The sequence below is a fragment of the Stegodyphus dumicola genome, chromosome 1 (assembly GCF_044657685.1).
Source record: "Stegodyphus dumicola isolate Sdum_Otavi_A_Nest chromosome 1, ASM4465768v1".
Lineage (NCBI taxonomy): Eukaryota > Metazoa > Arthropoda > Arachnida > Araneae > Eresidae > Stegodyphus > Stegodyphus dumicola.
The window spans coordinates 154,443,806-154,464,186 of record NC_140768.1 but is presented as its reverse complement, the minus strand read 5'-3'; the positions used below and the strand labels follow the sequence as shown (position 1 = coordinate 154,464,186).

The 20,381-nt window shown below is 32.6% G+C and overlaps 1 protein-coding gene across 5 annotated transcripts in view; it reads left to right on the top strand.

Annotated features, from left to right (window-relative positions):
* The window catches only part of LOC118200338 (protein Obscurin-like), a 500,451-nt gene that overhangs the window by 208,484 nt on the left and 271,586 nt on the right, over nucleotides 1-20,381 (top strand). For all 5 annotated transcript variants that reach the window (XM_085822284.1, XM_085822292.1, XM_085822266.1 and 2 more), the window contains 4 exons: nucleotides 4,255-4,436; nucleotides 8,016-8,190; nucleotides 13,888-14,069; nucleotides 19,830-19,944. In XM_085822284.1, coding sequence (XP_085678410.1) covers nucleotides 4,255-4,436; nucleotides 8,016-8,190; nucleotides 13,888-14,069; nucleotides 19,830-19,944 — 654 coding nt within the window. The remainder of the gene's footprint in view (nucleotides 1-4,254; nucleotides 4,437-8,015; nucleotides 8,191-13,887; nucleotides 14,070-19,829; nucleotides 19,945-20,381) is intronic.

Here is a 20,381-nt window from a genome sequence, read left to right as displayed (position 1 = left end):
CAGTTAAGTTTCTTATGGAAGCTATACGGAAAGAGATGATTATTCAGTGCAATGTTTCAAAATAACATTGAGTTTCAAGTTAAAGTATTCGGTAGCTCATCTAAATCCGACGTGTTATTCCCTTCTTCAGTTCCATTTTATACACTTGAACTAGTAACAAGATTTATTGTATTTTTATGCTATTTATTTGGCAATTTTATTTATTTCGAGCAAATGACGCAAATAAAGTTTTGTTTTTTTTTCGCGATAGATAGAAATACTATCCTTTTTTTATTGTCTTCAGAAACTGTTCTAACAGAACTTAATAAAAAATCTGATGTAGACACCACGTGACTTCTTTGTGCGCCCTATTAATTTATATCTTCTTTTTGCTGTACTTCATTTAAACGTATTTCCTCTAATTTTATTATAGATATATTTCTCATTCAATCAATTCATTTCTCATTTCACGGCAAGGCATAAATCTCTGAAAACTTAAAACATCTTTAGTAAAAATTTCCAAATACAGAAAAACGTAAAACTCTAAATAAAGATCAAAATTAATGAAAAAAAAAAAAAAAAAAAAAAAAGGAATTCGGCTAGCGGGCGGGAAGAAGATATTTCGGTGCACGAAATTTAAAGTTTACTTTTTGTACCACTCGGCAAAAAGACACTGAAATTGGTGCACCAACTGACTTAATTCACTATTCTACTAAAAGATTACAATATAAATAAATAGAATCCTCGTTAGGCTCAGCACCACTTTTATATTGTTGATAACTCTGCAACGGTTTCATGCAGGTGAAGGCATAAAAGCCTTGACCGGAGCGTAAGAACAACTTAACTCAGACCATTTTAAAGCAAAAAATGCCCCATTTAGCAATTTACAAGAATAAAAAATCTGATATGTACATCATATGACTTCCTTGTACGGCAAGGATGACAAACTCGCGGCCCACAACAAATATTTTTGCGGCCCGGCCAATATATCGGCAAATAATAATATATAATAATAAAATAACATATCGACGAAGAAAAAAATGAAATGTTTACTGCTAAGTAATTAACGATAATTTATTCAGTGTTGTTAGATTACTCACAGCGAGCTGACACACACACACTACTTAAATTACAAATGCGTGCGTTCAGCTACCTTCGGCTTTTGGGGGACACGTGCACTCAGAACTTGTACGCATCCCCCGATAGCCGAATGTGGCCGAACTCATGGTCTCAGTTTTCCAATCATAGTTTTGTACGATATATTGGTGCATGCATGTGCATGCACTTTGCTTTATTATTAATTATTACTTAATTCATATTGTTACGGATTTCATAGTTATTTATTTATTTAGTTTTTTTTTTTAATTTAGAATTGTAATTAGATTTGCTTCATGTTGCCTTAGCAACGCAGACGATTTTTGAAAAGACAGCTGCGTTGGAAGGTTAAAAATAGAACAGCGTTTAATACCTAATAAATAAATATCTCGTAATTTCTGTTGCCATCCACAAAAATCCAGATAATTATAGATCTTTCCAGTATATTCGAGAAATTAATTATAAAGCTTATAAAAGCCGAGAACAAACAACTCATCTCAGTAGTAGCTGTAGTTCTAGCGAAAGTAGTAGCTTTAGTTCTAGAAATCAGCGTCAATTCACTACTTTTTTAAGTGAGTTAGATAGTGAATATTCGGGTTTGTCCTACTATACCGAGGTACGTTGGTTATCTTGCTCCAAGATTCTCAAACAATTCTGGGATTTGAAAGAAGAAATATGTCAGTTTCTAAAAACGAAAAATCAAGACGCAAGTTTGTTTTACGATCCAATATGGATACAAGATTTATCTTTCTTGGTTGATATAACCAAGCACTTAACCGATTTAAATTTATCGTTACAAGGAAAAGATCATATCATTACGAACATGTTTGACATAATTAAAGCATTCAAATGTCAACTAGTTCTTTGGAAAAAACAACTTAAAAATGAAGATTTGACGCACTTCCCGACGTGCAGCATGAACAAATCAAGTTTAGATGATACTTGTTCGTATCAAAAATACGCAGAAAAAATTGCAAATTTATTAACTGAATTTGAAACGAGGTTTAATGATTTTAGTTCCCTCGAAGACAATTTTTTTTTTTTTTTGTTTTCTTCGATTTTCTTAATAAGTATTGACTCAGTACCCAGCCATATGCAAATGGAGGTGATCGAGATTCAATGCAACTCAAATTTGAAAGCAAAATTCATTGAAGTGGGCATGCCTGAATTTTACAAATATTTACCAGCCAGGTTTGAAAATACTTGAAAATTCGCATATGAAATTATTTCCATGTTTGGTAGCACTTATCGGTGCGAGCAGTTATTTTCAGTCATGAAAGGTAATAAGTCTCCTATTAGAAACCGTATTAATGATGCTCACCTTGGGTCAGCGTTGAAAGTTATCACTGCAAACAAAATTTCTCCCGAAATAGGAAAGATAATAGCAGAGAAGAGGTGTCAAGTATCAGGACGTAAACATTAAATTTTTCTTGTTCTTTTCTATATAAATATATATATATATGTTTATTATTGCATTATTCGAAATAAATCTACGTTTCTATGAATATTGATTTTTTTTTTTTTTTTTCGGCCCGCCTAAAGTGTTAAACCTTGTTTGTTTGGCCCAAGTGTACCTATGAGTTTGACATCCCTGTTGTACGGAGTATTAAATCATAGACATTATTTCTTGTATTTCACTTAAACTTATTGGATTGAATTAAATCTACTTCGTCGATAACGTATAAACCACAATAGAATAAATGCACTGTTTAAAATTCTCTATTCTTTACCATAGCGATACTCTCGCACCAGGTTCACTTAACAGCGTTACCTTTCATTCATATTATAACGCATAATGCACAAAATTAATATAATTTGAAAAATGATCTAATCGTTGCCGCATGTTGTATTCAAATACTATAATAAATCTAAAGCCATATATAAAAAAAATAAAACAAACAAACAACAAAAAAAAAAAAAAAAAAAAAAAAAAAAAAAAACAGTTTTTTCACAGACGATTCATTATTTATCATTCAGTTCTTACTTCGCGATAAGGCAAAAATCCATAAAAACTAAAAATATCTGTATTAAAAATAATGAAGTAAATCTTAAACACTTATTTCCTCGAGTAAATTCAAGAACGGATCAAGCATGATTTAATTCACAATAATAAAAGGAGCCGTTATCTTTGTTGTTGCGAAGCTTAGTCTCCCTAGATCGGCAACGAATCCACTATTCTGCCAAGTTTCAAAAGTAAACAAATATATCCGCCATGGCAAAAATAATTAGGCTTAGCCGTACTGAAACAGCTTTTGAATTGTTGATAATTCTACAAATATCGCATGCAGATTAACTAAACATATACATAAAAACCTTAACCGGAAGTGTGTGTGTATTTAATTATGGCAAAGCACACTAGGGCTATCTGCTTAAGGGGAGGGATGCCTTCGTGGAGGACTTTCTAAGGGAAACTGGCTTGTATACATGTTACACATGGGGAAAACCACGAAAACGCCCATGCAGCCAGCCCTTTCGCGGGATTCGAACCTCGGACCGAACTACCAATGTTCAGCGACTTTACCGCTCGGCCGCTGGTGGGCACTTAACCGGAAGAGAAGAGCAACATAATTCAATCATTTTTAAAGCAAAAAATGTACAATTTACAAACATATAAGAGTAAAGAAACTGATATCACTGAGCCGGGTAACAGAGTGGATATATATATAAATATATTTATATACGTTTGGTGCGGCCGATTGCAACCAAAATACGAGGTGCTCAGCTGCATGTTATAGCAGTCGTATATATAAAATTTAAAGTTCTGAGGTTACTCGTTTTTGAGTTATGCGAGATATATGCATACGTAGGTACAGACGTCACGGAAAAAAAAAAAAAAAAAAAAAAACTCTCCTGAATCCATTTTACAATCCTCTTTTTTTTTAAAAAAAATCCTTTATTCCGTCCGTACGTACAAATGTTACACAAAAAAATCGTTCAAATGGATTCGAGAGTGGTCAAAATGGATTTGAAATATGATACCCGAAATGTTTCGTAATTACAATACTTTCTTTACTTCGTACAAACAAATGAAGAAAGGTATTTCTGAATAGATAGGAAATATTTTAATTTACTTAGTGCATGTAACTGTTGTGTTATACTGTCAATGATTACAATTTGTTTATAGAAACTCCCATATATTGATTTTTATTATCGTCACCAACATTTTCTTACGTAATTTAGGACAAAGGATGGAAAGGAGCTGAAGATCGATGGCAAACACGTGGAAGTGAAAACGGATGAATCGGATGACTCTTTGACAGTCATAATTCACAAAAGCACAACGGAAGACTCGGGAGAATATGCCTGCACCATTAACAACACGGAAGGATCTGAAAAAACTACTAGCAAAGTGGTAGTAAAAGGTGAACTAAATAGACGAGCTCTTCATCTGTAATTTCATTGCAATTGTTATGCCCGTGTTTCTTAAAATGCTAGATTATATTTTATCGTGTTTCCCCCACGTGTAACGCGTATGCGAGCCAATTTCTCTTAAAAATCTTCCACGATAGCATCTGACCCGTTAAGGAAGACAGCTCTCGAGTGCTTTGACGTCATCAAACAAACCAAGCCAAACCACATTCTTCAGTTTATTTGTTCTTAATAATGAAATTTTCCGAAAGTCTGTTTAAAATATACGATGACGACGACTGTTAAAGATATAATTGTTTAGAAGATACCTCGTGAGATTTCACGAGAATGGAAAATAACTTTAACGGATAAAGCGGTGATTTTAATTTCTGATGAATCTTAGAGCGACGATGCATGCAAAGTTAACAACATTGATCTTGCATTATAAGTATGAAGGTTCAGTAAATTTATAAGGTATTTCTCCCGCCTTCTTAGCGTGCCTTCGTAGCGTAATGGTCTGCATGCTGGTCGCGTATTCCTGGGGTCTGTTTCGATTCCCGGCAAAAGTGTTGCTCATTTTTCAGAGCTCCTGCGTCCAAAAAATACCTAATGTCTCTAAAAAGTTTAATTTTAATTTTGAGTTTTTAAATGAAAAATAGGAGCTGTATAATGTTTTCAATAATGTTTAGATATCAAATGGAAGAGAAACAGGAGAATGTAAAATTTAAAATTAGGCAAAAAATGCCGCCTTCATTTGACGTCAATTTTTATTAAGGTTGCTTTTCATGCCTAATTTTGAATGGTTAGTAGCCGCCCAACTGGGATAGTGGTTAGCGAGTCTGATTGCCGTACCGAAGGGTCCGGATTCGAGTCCCGGGAATGTATTCTAATAATTCATCTGAAAGTTTTGAGGACAAAAAAAAAAAAAAAAACGAGATGAACTGCTATAATTAAATACTTCAGAATAGTTCATTAGCTAATTGTGAATATAGAAACGCACTGGTTTTCAAGTGGAAAGGAGACTGTAATTGAGTCGAATGTATCCCCCTCTTGATAACGTTATATCAGATTTAATTGAATTCCTCTTTCTGGTTTTGGTATATTTTTTCAGGTTTTTATAATTTTTAGGTTTTCGCTTCGCATCTCTTTAATTCTTATTTTGCATATTTATTGGATGTTTTGAAATTTATGGGTATTGAATTTCACTTCTTTTGGGTCTTTGTGAAAAATTGTTTCTAAATTTCTTACCTTTTGCTATACTGATAAAATTTCAGAAGCATATTGCGCAGAAACACATGGAATAATTATGTTTTTAAATAAAAATATTTTTGATGCTATATATGCATACATACAAAAAGACAGGTATACATATACTGCCGATTGAATAAAAACGAGAAGTACACAACTAGGTGTTATAGTAGTCCCTTATATAAAATTTAAACGCTCTATGGCTAATCTTTTTTGAGTTATGCTCGATGCATACATACATACATACGGACTTCATGGAAACCTCCCTCTGAATCCATTTTAAAATCATTTTGCAATCCGTTTTGGAAAAGGGAGTTATTCATTCTGTCCCGTATGTATAGACATCACACAAATAAGTCATCCAAATGGATTCAGAAACAATCAAAATGGATGTTTCCATTGAAATATGATACTCGAAATTTTAGTGATTTCAATACTCCTTTTACTTGGTACAAGGATAAATAATAATAATAATATAAGGAATAAAATCCTTCGTATAAGGAATAAAAATACTGTAAATCAAATTTTGAAACAACCGCTTCACCACATTGCACTGTTTGCAAATAGTGTGAGTACAAAATGTGAGTTCAATACCTTATTCTGGAAGTAGGTTACAAACTGATGCCAAATTTTGACCATGCGACAAATACCACGAGGAAATTAAAAAAGAACTTATAAAAATCTAAGAAATTTAATTGTTTTCAAATCTCTTCAATTAAATAGAGCTGGAAAAATCTCTTAAATGAAATTACTGTCACATTTTTATTAAAGTTATTTCTGATGTTTTGCCGAATTTTAGGGTATACTCGATTTTTTGACTATTTAATGCTTATGACTTCAATATATTGACATCTAAATATGTATCCGTTAAATCCAGAAAAATGAGAAGAAATTTAACAACTGATCCATTTCTCCGATGCAAAACTGAAAATTAGGAGTAGCAAGGATTTCAAAGAAAAGGCTTTAAGATAGCTGTGGGAAAACAACACATTGATTTAAAATCTATAATTTCAGTTAATTCATTTTTTTTAACATACCGAGGAATCTGAAAGACAGAGGCCCGAACATCGAGGTTCGAATGTGCAAAAACATATTTCAAAGTTTCATGAATGTTTCCTATGAAATGGTTTTACAAATATGTTTTCTATTAAAATGTTTAAAAACTTACAGAAAAATTCCTATAAGAGATTTGATTTCTCTATTTATGTCGATCATTTTGGTTTCACAGCGAAATTTCACGAGCTATTTTATTAGAAATTAATTTCGTAAAACATTGTTCTTCAAGAATTTATTTAAATTTAATTTAAGAATCTATTTAACCGGTATTTAATAATAATTATACTTACATTAGCTGAAACTGGAATTCTGGATCATTCCTCTTTTAATTCAATCACGGCGTACTTTGATAGAAAAACTACAAGATTACAGCAATCTATTTTACAGATTTTTCAATATATTTCATTTCAAAGCTTGAAACGTTAGAGTGACTCTGAAAGTTTTAATTTTCCTAAATTCCTGCAACAATATTCCATTTACGGGCGAATCCATAATCAAAATCGAAAGTACAATTCCCGTTACCATGGAATTTCATTGTGAGATTTAACGTGACCTGTTTCAATGAAATATCTTCATAAACGTGGTTTCAATCGTGCATCATCAACGTGGCATCAGCTTGTTACAATGACAACTTCTCCTGTAAACACTGTTGGAACAATTCTTTGGTTTATGTATCGTATTCTTGGCATTCTTCGAGTCCAAATACGACCTTCAGACCTAAATATTGTCTAGGATGATTCATCGTTACATACAACCTGTGCATTGTCTTGGAACTCAACAAACGCCTACAAGGCACTAGTCCAAAGGAGATTTTGGCATTCGTTGGTATAATGCAATACTTATAAGCTGCAACGCCCTCATGCGAATAATGGTGATGAAGGCTTCTCAGCGAATGTGCACTCTTTTCGAATCAGTGCATCTGAACTCATCGCAGTTTTAGAAGCAATTAGCAATTATTTAATTACCATCGTGAAGCTCCATCGACTCTGATCTTTAATTTTTGCAACCATATATTTTCATATTTCAAAGCTTTATCACTTTTGGTGTTCTGTTTGTCACTTTGGACAAGTCTAAATAAATTACATTGTTATTAAGGTATTATAGCTATGGCGACAGACAACCAGGAATTGAATATGGAATTCTGTAAGCCATTTGCCATTTTGCATTACATCTGCTAATGGTCCTTCTGTTATTCAGTCTATTTTATATCTGTATAGAATCGCAATTTCCATTTATTGCACATTTAGAAGCTATTTGTTACAATATATATATATATTTTTTCCTTTTAGCTCAAGAGGAATCCGAAGAGGAGGAGGAATCTGAAGAAGAACCTGAAAAAGAGACCAAAAAGAAACCGGAAATGGAAGCACCAACTTTCACTAAAGAATTGAAAGATGTGACCGTCAAAGAAGGAGAAACTGTGGAATTCACAGTAAAATTCACAGGCAAGCCGGAGGCTAAATGGTAATTTTTTTTAAGCGTATTAGTCAATTTATTCTGATAATTAATGATATCTATTTCACAAAAAGGGCATTTTACCGTAAATACTTGCTGATGTGCAGCGACTCTGTGCACAAGAATTGATAATCTCAAAATAAAATACTATATCCAAAGGAAACTACTGCAAATGAAAGTGAGAACAAATTATTAGCCCAAAAGGCGTTAGCCCAGAAGGGAGTTAGTCCAAAGGGCTATTCATTTCGTTTCGGCATTTTGCGTCGGTTCACTATAAATATCGGTTCACTTTTCAAACTGTCGCCACCAAATATTAAAGCCATGTATTAAAGAAATTAAATAATGAAGAATCTGCATAAATGTAAATATGTTTCTCGCATTGTGATAAAACAACGGTACCTAGAACCATTCAATTTTAAATAACCTACGTTTCCACCCGAATACGGGCATCTGGAATAAAATATAGAAATAATAATAAATCTGGAATAAAATATACCGAAATGTGGAATTTGGAATTTGTTTCATTATCTGTTTCATATTTTGTAAAACTTTAAAACTTTGACGAATTTTTGATTAACAAACTCAACAATTTCAAAGCGAGCAATGGCAACATTGTACAAAAAAAAAATTATCTCCATAGAGCGAGACTGTGTATCCGAAATTCTAAAGATACGCTCATTTTTAAAATTATATTGCGATATTGCTGTTGAACTAAATTTTATGATTTAAGTGCGAAGAACATGATATTTAATAAATAAAGGTAACACGCAAAACGTAAAAAACAAAACAAAACAAAAAAATTTTGGGCGTAATGTAAAATCTGAAAGATTTCAGATTTCTAGTTTTTTTAGATTTAATCTCAAGAAATGAGAAGCTTTCAACTCGAAAGGAATTTATTCTGAATGGCCTTCCTGTTGGTATAATAAGAGATTAGGCTTGTCTTGTTTGAAAATATCCCTGAAAGCCCTAGATCTCTTGTTCTGAGATAAGCGTGCGGTGATTCCAAGAGATAATGTCTTGTGCTTGAGACATCAGTTTCGGAACTTTTCGTTCTCAAAATACCTCCCAAATAAATTTCTCTCTTATGTTATCCGACATTTCTCACTCTTATACTGAAAAACAACTTGTTTTAAATTATTATTGGGTGGCAAGAAAATTTGGTTTGAAGAAATAGATAAGCTTATATTCAATTTTTTATACTTCTGTCAATCTTTTAATATTTTTTTTTTCCTTTGAGATTTGGCAGCTGACAGTTTTAGGCTGCTATGGAAACAAATTCTCTGTATTTTTCTTTGCAACTGTTAGTTTGCGGTCAATTTAGCATAGGATGCTGAAATAAGCATTTTTGAAATATTTTCAATTTTTATTTTCGTAATGGTGAGAAGGCAGTTGAAGCTGACAAAGAGATATGCGAGGTTTATGGTGATGATTGCTTAATAGAACGCATGTGCCAGAAGTGGTTTAAAAACGTTCGCTCCGGAGATTTGTATCTTGAAGTTCACCAAAGTTCTGGCAGACCTTGTGAAGCTGATGATAACAAAATTAAACAGGCATTTTAATAGGCATACATTTTTATGTTTTTTTTTTTTTTTTTTGGTCTTTCTAACTTTTCGTATCAATGTTCAGTTTTCTTATAGTATGATGCAAATTTTTTTTTCTTTTAACTATTAATGTTTGGTGTGTTAACTTCATCTATTAAATATCATGTTCTCCACACTGACGCAGCATAAAATTCTTTTCAACATTAAAATCACAAAATATTTAAAAACAGCATATCTTTATAATTCCTGACAGAGTGTTAGAGGTTGCCGTCCATATCTTTATATTCCCCATATTATTTCTTTAAATGCTAACCGCTCGTGCGGTCAGCCGCCTAAAAAAGTTATCATAAGAAAGAAAATGTATGTAATGATATTAAAGAGTCCAGCTAGGGTTATTTCATTAGTTTATTAGTTAGTAGTTTATTGATCAGTAACCTTGAATATTAAATTTGAAAGTATTTTAAGCTTTACGGATGACAATACGCGGGAAAGATAAAAGTATTTTATCTTCCACGCGTACCTTGTTTCTATAGAGCTGAGTTTTTTAATTAAAACTGAACACTTTTCCGAACTTTATATTTAGAAAACATTTTATCCTCAATTTATAAAGCACAAAACAAAATATTTGACTCACGTAAGACAAAAATTGAAAAAAATATTCGTACTAAATTCCTTGATCATATTTAGGGGCCTTACCCTAAATGAAGAGCAAATGTTTGCATGTGTACATAACTAAAGATATAATATCAGTTTAGAAAAAGGTTTCTAATGTTAAGAGATTAAGTAAAGGGTATTTCTATGCTTATATATATATTTTTTTTCAAAATGGATTTAAAAATTTGCTATTTTTGACAGTATTTTCTACTTGAAGGTTCGGTTGATAAACAAATTATAATAATTCGAGGTTTGACAATTAAATGCCATTAAAGGATTTTTTTAATGATTTACCAGTGTGTAATGTTTTTTAACTGGTAATTTTGTTACAACTGGTATGCTGAAAGAATTTATAAATTTTAAAACATTAGAAATACATAATTAATAGTCTCCTTCAGTTTTATAAACTACGGATTCTAATCTAAAAATAATGCAAAAAATTAATTAAACTAGAAAAATTTTTAGTCCAAAGGGACAAATCGTTTTGCCATTTTGCTTCGTTTCACGATAAGCGTTGTTTCACTTTTCAGATTGTTTCCACCAAATATTATCGCCCTATATTATATTTAAAGAAATTAAATAATGAAGAATCTGCGTGAATATATGTATATTTCTCGCATTGTGATAAAACAACGGTACCTAGAGCCATCAAAATTTGAATAATGTAATCTTCCATAGAATATGGGCATGTGGAAGCCGTAATTTGAATCTGAAATTTGTTTTATTATCGGTTTCATATTTTGTAACAGTTCAACAAATTTTTGATTAACAAACTAAACGATTTCAAAGCCAGCAATTGCAGCACTGTAAGGAAAAATAAAACATTTTTATCTCCAGCGCGCGAGACTCTGTATCGGAAATTCTAAAGATACGCTCATTTTAAAATTATTTTGCGATATTACTGTTGAACTGAATTTTATGGTTTAAGTGCGAAAAACATGATGTTTAATAAATAGAGGTAACACACAAAATGATAGAGAAACGCCCTTTTGAACGTAATCTAAAAATCTGAAAGGTTTCACTTTTTTTTTTTTAATATCCCGCGAACGAGCTGGCTGCATGGGCGTTTTCGTGGTTTTCCCCATGTGTAACGTGTATACGAGCCAGTTTCCCTTAGAAAGTCCTCCACGAAGGCATCCCTCCTCTTAGGCAGATAGCCCTCGAGGCTTTGCCATAATCACACACACACACACACTTTTTTTAATAATTTTTAATTTATGCAAATAATATAACGAGTTGGCTATGTGCGAATACCAAAGCATGCCAGTTTTTTTTTTTTTTTTTTTTTTTTTTTTTTTTTAATTTTCCTGTACGAAGTAAGGGAAGTATTGTCACCGCGAATATTTTCGAGTATCATATTTCAATTATACATAATCCATATATATAATGTTGTATGATCTTAAATTCATTTAGTGCGAAAACAAGTTACTACTACTTGCGCAATTGCTGCAAAGTTAGTTAATAATAATTTATTTCTTAAACAATATTGATTAATTGATTATATTATCTCCTAAGTTTAATTAAAGCAGAATTATTTTAAAAGAGTGAATCCATATTGGTAAGTAATATTTTGAAAGATGTTTTGAAGTAACTTGAAAGTAAAATGTTAATAATGTTTTAACGGGGACTGGAATTAAATCATCATGAAGAACAAAATTTCAATTGTAAAAGGAAAAATTAAATTAAAAACATGTAATCATTGTCATTGATCGGAAATTAGTTGACTTTACAAGGGGAACAAACCAACTCCCGTTCAATGAACAATAATTAATAAAAATACGTAAATACGAAGGTATTTCGTCTTTACTCGAGTTATAAGGTAAAGCCAAACCGGCAATTCTGGTCAAGCCAAAAATTTCCGCGAATAGAAGGGATTACGAACCAATGCTGATACTCAAAGAACTTATTCTTATGAAGCATTTTAGCCAATTCAATTTGGAGTAAAAATCAATTTCTCTAGAGAAATCCGAAAAAACTCGAGTAACCGTCCCCGACACCTTCATGTTTATGCATTTGAGTTCTATATTATTTGTAAAAATTAAACATTGGAAATTGTCATTATTAAATAGAATTCAAAGTTGAAATAAACATAGAAGATTACAAAATAAAATAAATAACGCAAACTTTGTAAAAACAAATCAAAAATAATATAAAAATAATATAAAAAATATAATAAGAACAGTGAATGTACATGAAGATATAAAGGCCAGAAAAGGTATTAAGTAACTTACATTCTTTCTAGTGGGGAGTTGGCAAAGTGATCTCTTCGTGTCTGACTCATAAGTGTAGGGTGTCCGAAAATTCTTAGCGGCAGTGGGGGCTTTGAATAATATCAATCGGTAAGACTTGGGTGAAGTAATTTATGGTAGTGGGTGGGACTCGGAATTTATATATATAATTATGTATCTTAACATATGCATTTTGACCGTTGTCAAATTAATTTGAACTATGATTTTGTATGACATGTATACGTACGGACAGAATAAAGGACTCCTTTTCCAAAACGGACCGTCAAATGGATCTAAAATGAATTCAGAAACGATTTCTTTGTGACGTCTGACATATGCATGTATTTCTCAAATTCAAAAACATGTAGCCGTAGAACATTACATTTTCATCGACAGCACCAACTTATGTAAATATATACATTGTCACTCTGTTACCCAGCTCGGTGAGTTCAGTTATTTTTTCCTTATATACTGGTAAATTATACATTTTTAGCTTTAAAAGTGACTGAATTGTGTTGTTCTTATGTTATGTTTTAGTTACGATTTTCATACCTTTAGTTAATCTGCACGCAATAGTTGTAGAATTATCAGCACTTTAAAAGTTTAAGGGGTACTAACGAGGTCGCCATTTGTTTACATTTTGAAAATCTTAATAGAACAGTGAATTATTTCAGTTGGTGCACCAACTTCTGTGTCTTTTTATCCAGTCTGACCAAAAGTTAACTTTAGTTTTGTGCTTGTCGCTTAATCTATTAAAATCAGTAACTGCTCCTAAACTGGTATTTTATTTTGAGTTAAGGAAGAATGCAAGTACTTCGCTATGCAATTTGTGCGCCGTACCACAATATGATGTCCACATTTAAAGCTAAACATTCTGATCAATTTTTATCTTAGAGTTTGTCTTGTTTTTTATAATGAGTATAAAACTTTTCTAGACATAAATGTAAGGAACGAGGAAATGTTAGATTTCGGAAATTTTACAAAATGTGTTTATTTATTTATTTAAAAATGGCAAAAAATTAATATTTGCGTCATTGAAAATGTTTTTGTTAATTGGAAGTATATGTCTACGATCAACGGTTTCGGATATAGAGGCCGGGTAAGGATTTTTGTGGACACAGTGTATTTACGGTCTTTATAAATGTATTCCTTTCTCTGCACGTCTTGGAAATTTGCTTTTCTGGAGTTGGATTTATTGTAAAAGCAGGGGGATATTTAGGCTGCGAACATATTAAAAGTTAGAAACTCTTCCCGATTTAATTTCGATTTTCATTGTGCTTCAGGACCAAAGACGGAGCAGAGTTGAAGATCGACAACAAGCACTTCGAGTACAAGAAAGAAGAAGCCGATGACTCCTTAACTTTGGTTCTCAAAGACGCCAGAGTTGAGGATAGCGGAAAATACACCTGCACCATTACGAATTCTTCGGGATCTACATCAACGAGTAGCAAAGTTACCGTCACAGGTATTAGTTCATTCTCATTAGGTCTTTCATTTTATTTTCAAATCAGCTTTGTTAATAAAATGCAACTCGACCCCTTGACACACAGTGTGTTTACGGTCTTTATAAATGTATTCCTTTCTCTGCACGTCCCCAACACACAGAACTGCATTCGGAATATTCAGTATTTGCTAACAGCAATCATACAGGATGTCCCACACCAAAGGGTCCCGGAAAAGTGTCATAAAAGTCTTATAACATGAGGAAATGAAACCAAGTTTTTACATAATGTGCCTTTATGTTTGAAAAATGAAAGTGAGTTTTTAGGGGTGGTGGAAGTGACCTCCCCCACCTGTATACACAGTTCAAAACGGTGCACCACTTCGTAAAGGTTGCTGCCAGAGTATACATGGCATAATGAAGCGTGGTTCCACATGTTAGGATACGTGACCTAAACAAAACACTCGTTTATGAAGTAGTGACAAAAAGCATTCGGTCATCGAGGAACCCGTTTATTCACAGAAGATAGGCGTGTTCTGTGCATTACCGCATCGTTGCATCATAGAGCCAGTTTTGATTTTACACTACTGTTACCAGTGAAGTATACCAGGCTCAGTTTCAAGAATTTGTAAACCAGTTAGATTATGACGAGCTGATACTTGTCTGATACCATCAAGAAGGGACAACATGCCATACGTCTACAGCGAGTATGATTTTGGTGGAATCATTTTTCCAGACTTGACTTTCCTTGACTTTTTCTCTGAGGTTGTCTTAAACGTAATGCGAACGAGCGCAAACCACACACCATCCACGAGTTACGTCAGGAACATCCGCCGTGAAATCCAGGCAGTGCCGTCCCATACACTGCTAGCAGCACATGCGAATATATAGTGCCGGTGTTGAACTGTGTATATAGCATGGAGAAGATCACTTCCAGCAGCTCATGTGATGCATTTTCACTTCTCAAGCATAAAGGTAGGTCATGTAAAAATTTAATTTCATTTCCTCTAATAAGATGAATTTCCTCTAATAAGATGAATTTCCTCTAATAAGATGAATTTCCTCTAATAATAATTCATTTCCTCTAATAATAATTTTTCCCCGAAAAAAGTGCGATACAAATCTTGCCCGTTTGGAGTGGGACACCATGTATAACGAGTGTTACGTGACAGCAATCAAATATCTAATATTTGTTCGACAGGAACCAATGTTTGGTCATATCTATCATAAATAGTGTAAATATTTGTCAAATTTCGCTGCGAATTTTTTAAGTGCTTTTTATCACTGCGTTCGAATTTCGTTTGTTCGATGACGTCTAGCAGGGTTTCAGCTGAAGTCGTCGCTGTCAGTCAAATCTTTCGATTAAAGTTTTTATTTTAGTGTTAAAACAATTTTCTTGCGCGTAACCATCGACAGTTGATAAGACAGACACTTGGAAGATACATCACCCAGACTTGACCAGGCGATCAGTTCAAAGTTATACAGAGTCACCACATAATACGGACACGATGTCCGATTGGTTTAGGTCTAACAAAAGCGCTCGTCCCCAGAAAGTCGGACCTCTGCTGTAAATATTAGCTCTAGAATTGCCACTGTTATCCTAGTAGTAAGGTACGATCCAAAGTACCATAACTGATTTAATGAGCCATTCGCGGTTTCGCCTTAATACGGCATGTTCTTTTAGACAGGCATGGCGTAATCTTAGACAAGCATACGACTACTGGCAGGATCAAACAGGTGGTTCTTTTACGTTCATAGAACATTCGAGCTGCACGTAATTCGAATCTGCCAGTGATAGTGCACACATTGGAAATGCGCTGGGAGCTGCTGTCTTATAACAGCACCCTCCTTTATTTCACACGCTCGGAATATTATCTTGTGCTTTTAGCAGTGTTTCAAAACTTACTACATCCTCCACGGCATTTGTGCGAGCGGAGCCTTCGTGGGGATCGAAAGGCTTCGTGGGCATCGTGGGATGCAGATGCAAAAAATCCCTGTTTCAATTTTTAATGTCCTGAAGAAGTCTTCGATTGTCAACCTCGCCTTGAGAAGATAACGTTGTCCCTAGGGACAATCGAACTAACACTTATGGTCGATAAGAGGGTAACACACTCCTCCACAGCGAAAGAGCTTCGCGACAGAGCAAACGTGAAACCGGCAGCGAAATCTTATTCATTTCTTAGTTCTAAAATTTTAAATCAATTTTTGAAAGAATAAGAAGGTATTAGGCACGGAAATACATAAAAAACAAAAAATAAATTCCAATGATCTTCGACTATCCACGTGCGGAACGAAATGTAGGAGGTAATCGGGTAATCGTTGAAGCTAAAGGACGTAATTCAGCGTTTTACACACACATTCTCACGTATAGCGTTCGCTGCGTATTTTGTTATGTTCTTCGAACTGTGTACAAAAGCAGCACATACAGACAGCTCCCAGTTTTATCCCGAAATATTCACTATTAAGATCGAATTTTTAGTTTTGAATATTAAAAAATTTATTTACTTCATATTTTGTGTGAGGTTACTGAATTCTTAATTTACAAATTCATCCATTTAAAAACAATGTGTTGCCATTCCATAAATCATAAGATATTTATGTTTCCAATTCAATCAGAAAGCTTTGCGATTTAAACAAAATATATTTTATTTGTTACTAGCTGAACCCATGAAATTAACAATAACTGGCTTAATAAAAATAAAAATCGTCAGATATTTTTCTTTTTTACTTCCTTGAACGAAGTAATGGACGTATGTTTCGAAAACGGATTACAAAAATGGATTTGAAATAAATTAAAAACGGATTTTTCGTGACGTCTGTTCGCACATATATACGAATGTATCTCGCATAGCTCAAAAACTATTTACCGCAGAATGTTGAACTTCTATATATTAGAATACTATAACATCTTATTCGTAAACCATTTTTATTGCAGTCGGCTGTACCAAACACATGCACACAATCCGGTTTTGTCATATTTCCAAATATTGAAGTGTTTTAAATGATGAAAATATTCATGTTTGCAGTATTATCTTTAAAAGAGAATTAATTTTAGACAAATAACATAATTTTCTTTTAATGAGGTGTCCGGTTTCGATACTTATATTTGGAAAAGTGTTATTCTCGTTATGAAAAAATAAAAATGGTGACTCCCGTACAATAAAAAACGACCAAAAGTTCAAATACATACACACACACACATATATATATATACATATATATATACAAAGTGTACTCTTCTTCATTCTCTGATAATTCCTCAATTCTATCAGGGTTTTCGGGGCGTCCTGGTCGAGTTCTGCATTTCTTCTAGCCTTTTAGGCTATGCATTTTGTCTCGGAATTTCTGGAACCAACGCTAACACCGGCTTACGCTTAATGTCCAATCCTTTAATATTCCGACTAATGAAATATTTAATTGAATGTGTAAAGAAAAATATGCTCAATATGTTCCTTGGCTCTTTTCATTTAGCTTTTGAAAAAGTAAACGTTAGCGTCGAACTGCGTTTTTCAAAATTTGAACTAAAAACAAGATTAAATGACTACTCGCTTTTACATCAAGCTGATTTATCCTGTCTACCTTTGAATTTTAGTTCAGCTTGAAAAACAAAATCTGATGTGGACTCCATATGATTTCCTTCTGCGGCCTATTAAATTTTACACATTTTCTGCTGCTCATCATTTAAACTTACTCTGCCGAATTATTATAACTTAATTTACCTATCCCTTAAGACAAGTTGAAAATCACAAGAAATATTTTAAATTTTGAAATTAAAGAATTCGGTCAAATTTTGTCAAACGGGAGTCAAATTTCTAATTTTATTTTATAGTTAATAATTATATATAATATTATAATTTAATTTACATTTATTTATTCTAATTTTATTTATACTTTCCCAACTATAACCAGAGAAATACGGAGATAGCATTAAAAGTTAGATTTCATTAGAGGTCAAAAATTAATTTTTTTATAAATTTGGCATTGCCAAAACGCGAATATTTTCATTATTTAAAACACTTCTGTGATATAACTACATATATATGGACTATATATATGGACGTATATAACTACAAACAATAATTGAGAAAATAATTGCTGGGTGAGGAAGTATATATATATATATATAATTAAATCTTTTATATGTTTGCACTTTTTTTTTAAATTTTTTTAAAAAAATATTTTGGCTTTAAATTTTTTTTAAGCTTTAAATTTGCTTTTTTACTTTTATACGTGTTTGTTAAAATTTAAATTTAAATTTGTTTAAATATATATATATACACCCACTTCCTTGGGATATATATATATATATATATATATACTCACTCCCTTACCCAGCAATTATATATATATATAAATTGTTGGTTTATATATATATGTATGCACACGTTTGATACTGTCGATTGCAATAAAAAAAAGGTAGGTGCATAGGCAAATGTTGTAGCAGACCCATACATAAAATTTCATCGTTCTATGTCTAATCGTTTTTGAGTTATGCGTCGTGATACGTGGACATTTACGGACAGACGTCACGGAAAAATCCATTTTACAATCCGTTTTGAGCTAAAGACTCGTCCGTACGTACAGAAGTCATGCAAAATACAGTTAACGTGGATTCGGGATCCGTCAAAATGGATACTCCGTTGAAATATGATAGTCTAAATTTTTTGCGATTGCAATACTTCCTTTACTTCGTACAAGGAAGTAAAAATAAAGTAAATTATTATTCATAGGATGACTTAATATCTAGATTTTGCAAGACTGTAAAAATGTATCACACACGGGGGGAAGGCTCCCAATTTTTTTTTTTTAGATTGGCCGATAATCTTTTTAGTCATATGGCCGACTTATACGGGTTAGGTGGATTGGGGCTGCGTCCTTTGATACTGATACTAATGCGAGAGGTCTGGTATCCTTATTAAGAAAGACAAGAAGATAGAAATCGGATTTTTATCTTTTACTGTAGAAAAATTCTAAACGCTCCTTTTCATGATAGGTGGTTGTTCTGTTTAAAAGTAATTCATCTAATATTCACCTCAATATCTACTACCATCAACTACTAAAATTTGAACGAATTTTTTATTAATAAATCCACCGATTTAAGAGCGAGCAGTGGCAACACTGTACGGAAGAAAAATTTTTATCTCCTGCGCGTGAGACTGTGTATCGATCTGAATTACGAAGAAATTCTGATGAATCGGTAAATTCTAAAAATCTGCTGTTTTTAAATACTTTGTGATTTTGCCTGTGAATCGAATTTTATGAGGCGTAAATGTCAAGAACGTGATATTTAATAAATAAGGTAAACACAAAAAAGTTTAGTAATAAAAAGCCAAAAAAAAGTTTTGTATAGCAATCTTAGTAAAAATAGTGTTCATTAATCTGATGAACCTGAAAAAAAGCAAAAGAAGAAAAAAAAAAAAAAAAAAAAGGTGTATGCCAACATTTAATGCTGTATCGGGAATTCTGAAAGTATACTACTATGTTGCTTTTGAAATTTTGCTGTTGAATATGGCGGATGCTTAGTAATTAAGCTAAAAAGGAAAAAAAGTTCGTAGGAGTGAGTGTAACAGAAGATTGGTAGACTATACGAGCTTAAAGAGATCATGATAAACCTTAACAAACCCTTTTGAGTGACCATTAAAGTACGAAACATTTTCAAATTTTTTAAAAACGTTTTTAACTGCTCTAAAATTGAAATTTTATTAATTAATACCTGAAAATTATATGATGAGTAAAATATTAATGTGAATTTACGATTAATGCATTATTATTTTATTTAAACAGCCGAAGAAAATGCTCCATCATTCACCAAAGGCTTGAGAGATATATCTGTGAAAGAAAACGAAACTGTTAATTTTACTGTTAAATTCACTGGAAAACCGAAACCATCCATCAAATGGTAAGGACTTACTTGTTAAATGGTACATACATATATTTATATTTAAAGTTAATTCGATAATTTTGAAAGTGTGTGTTTGCTTAAGTATATAAAGTTCAAAAACTGAACGAACCAGTTTAAAAATGCATCACACACAATCAAGTGGTGCATTTCGATTTAAAATACATTTAACAAAAGCATATTAGCAGCATATGTCCCATACTATAAAACACACCCGTCTATAGGATACTATAGGACATTACTGTATTTGATTCTATCCCATATAATAGGATATGCATGGGATTCCCATGCTATCCTATAATATAGTAGTTACTCTTCTGTTATCAGGACAGATTCAGAAGTGTAATGTGTGTATGAACATGGGTATGTATATATGTGTGTACACTCTCATATACATACCTACGAACATAATATACATGCATATACGAACACATCCA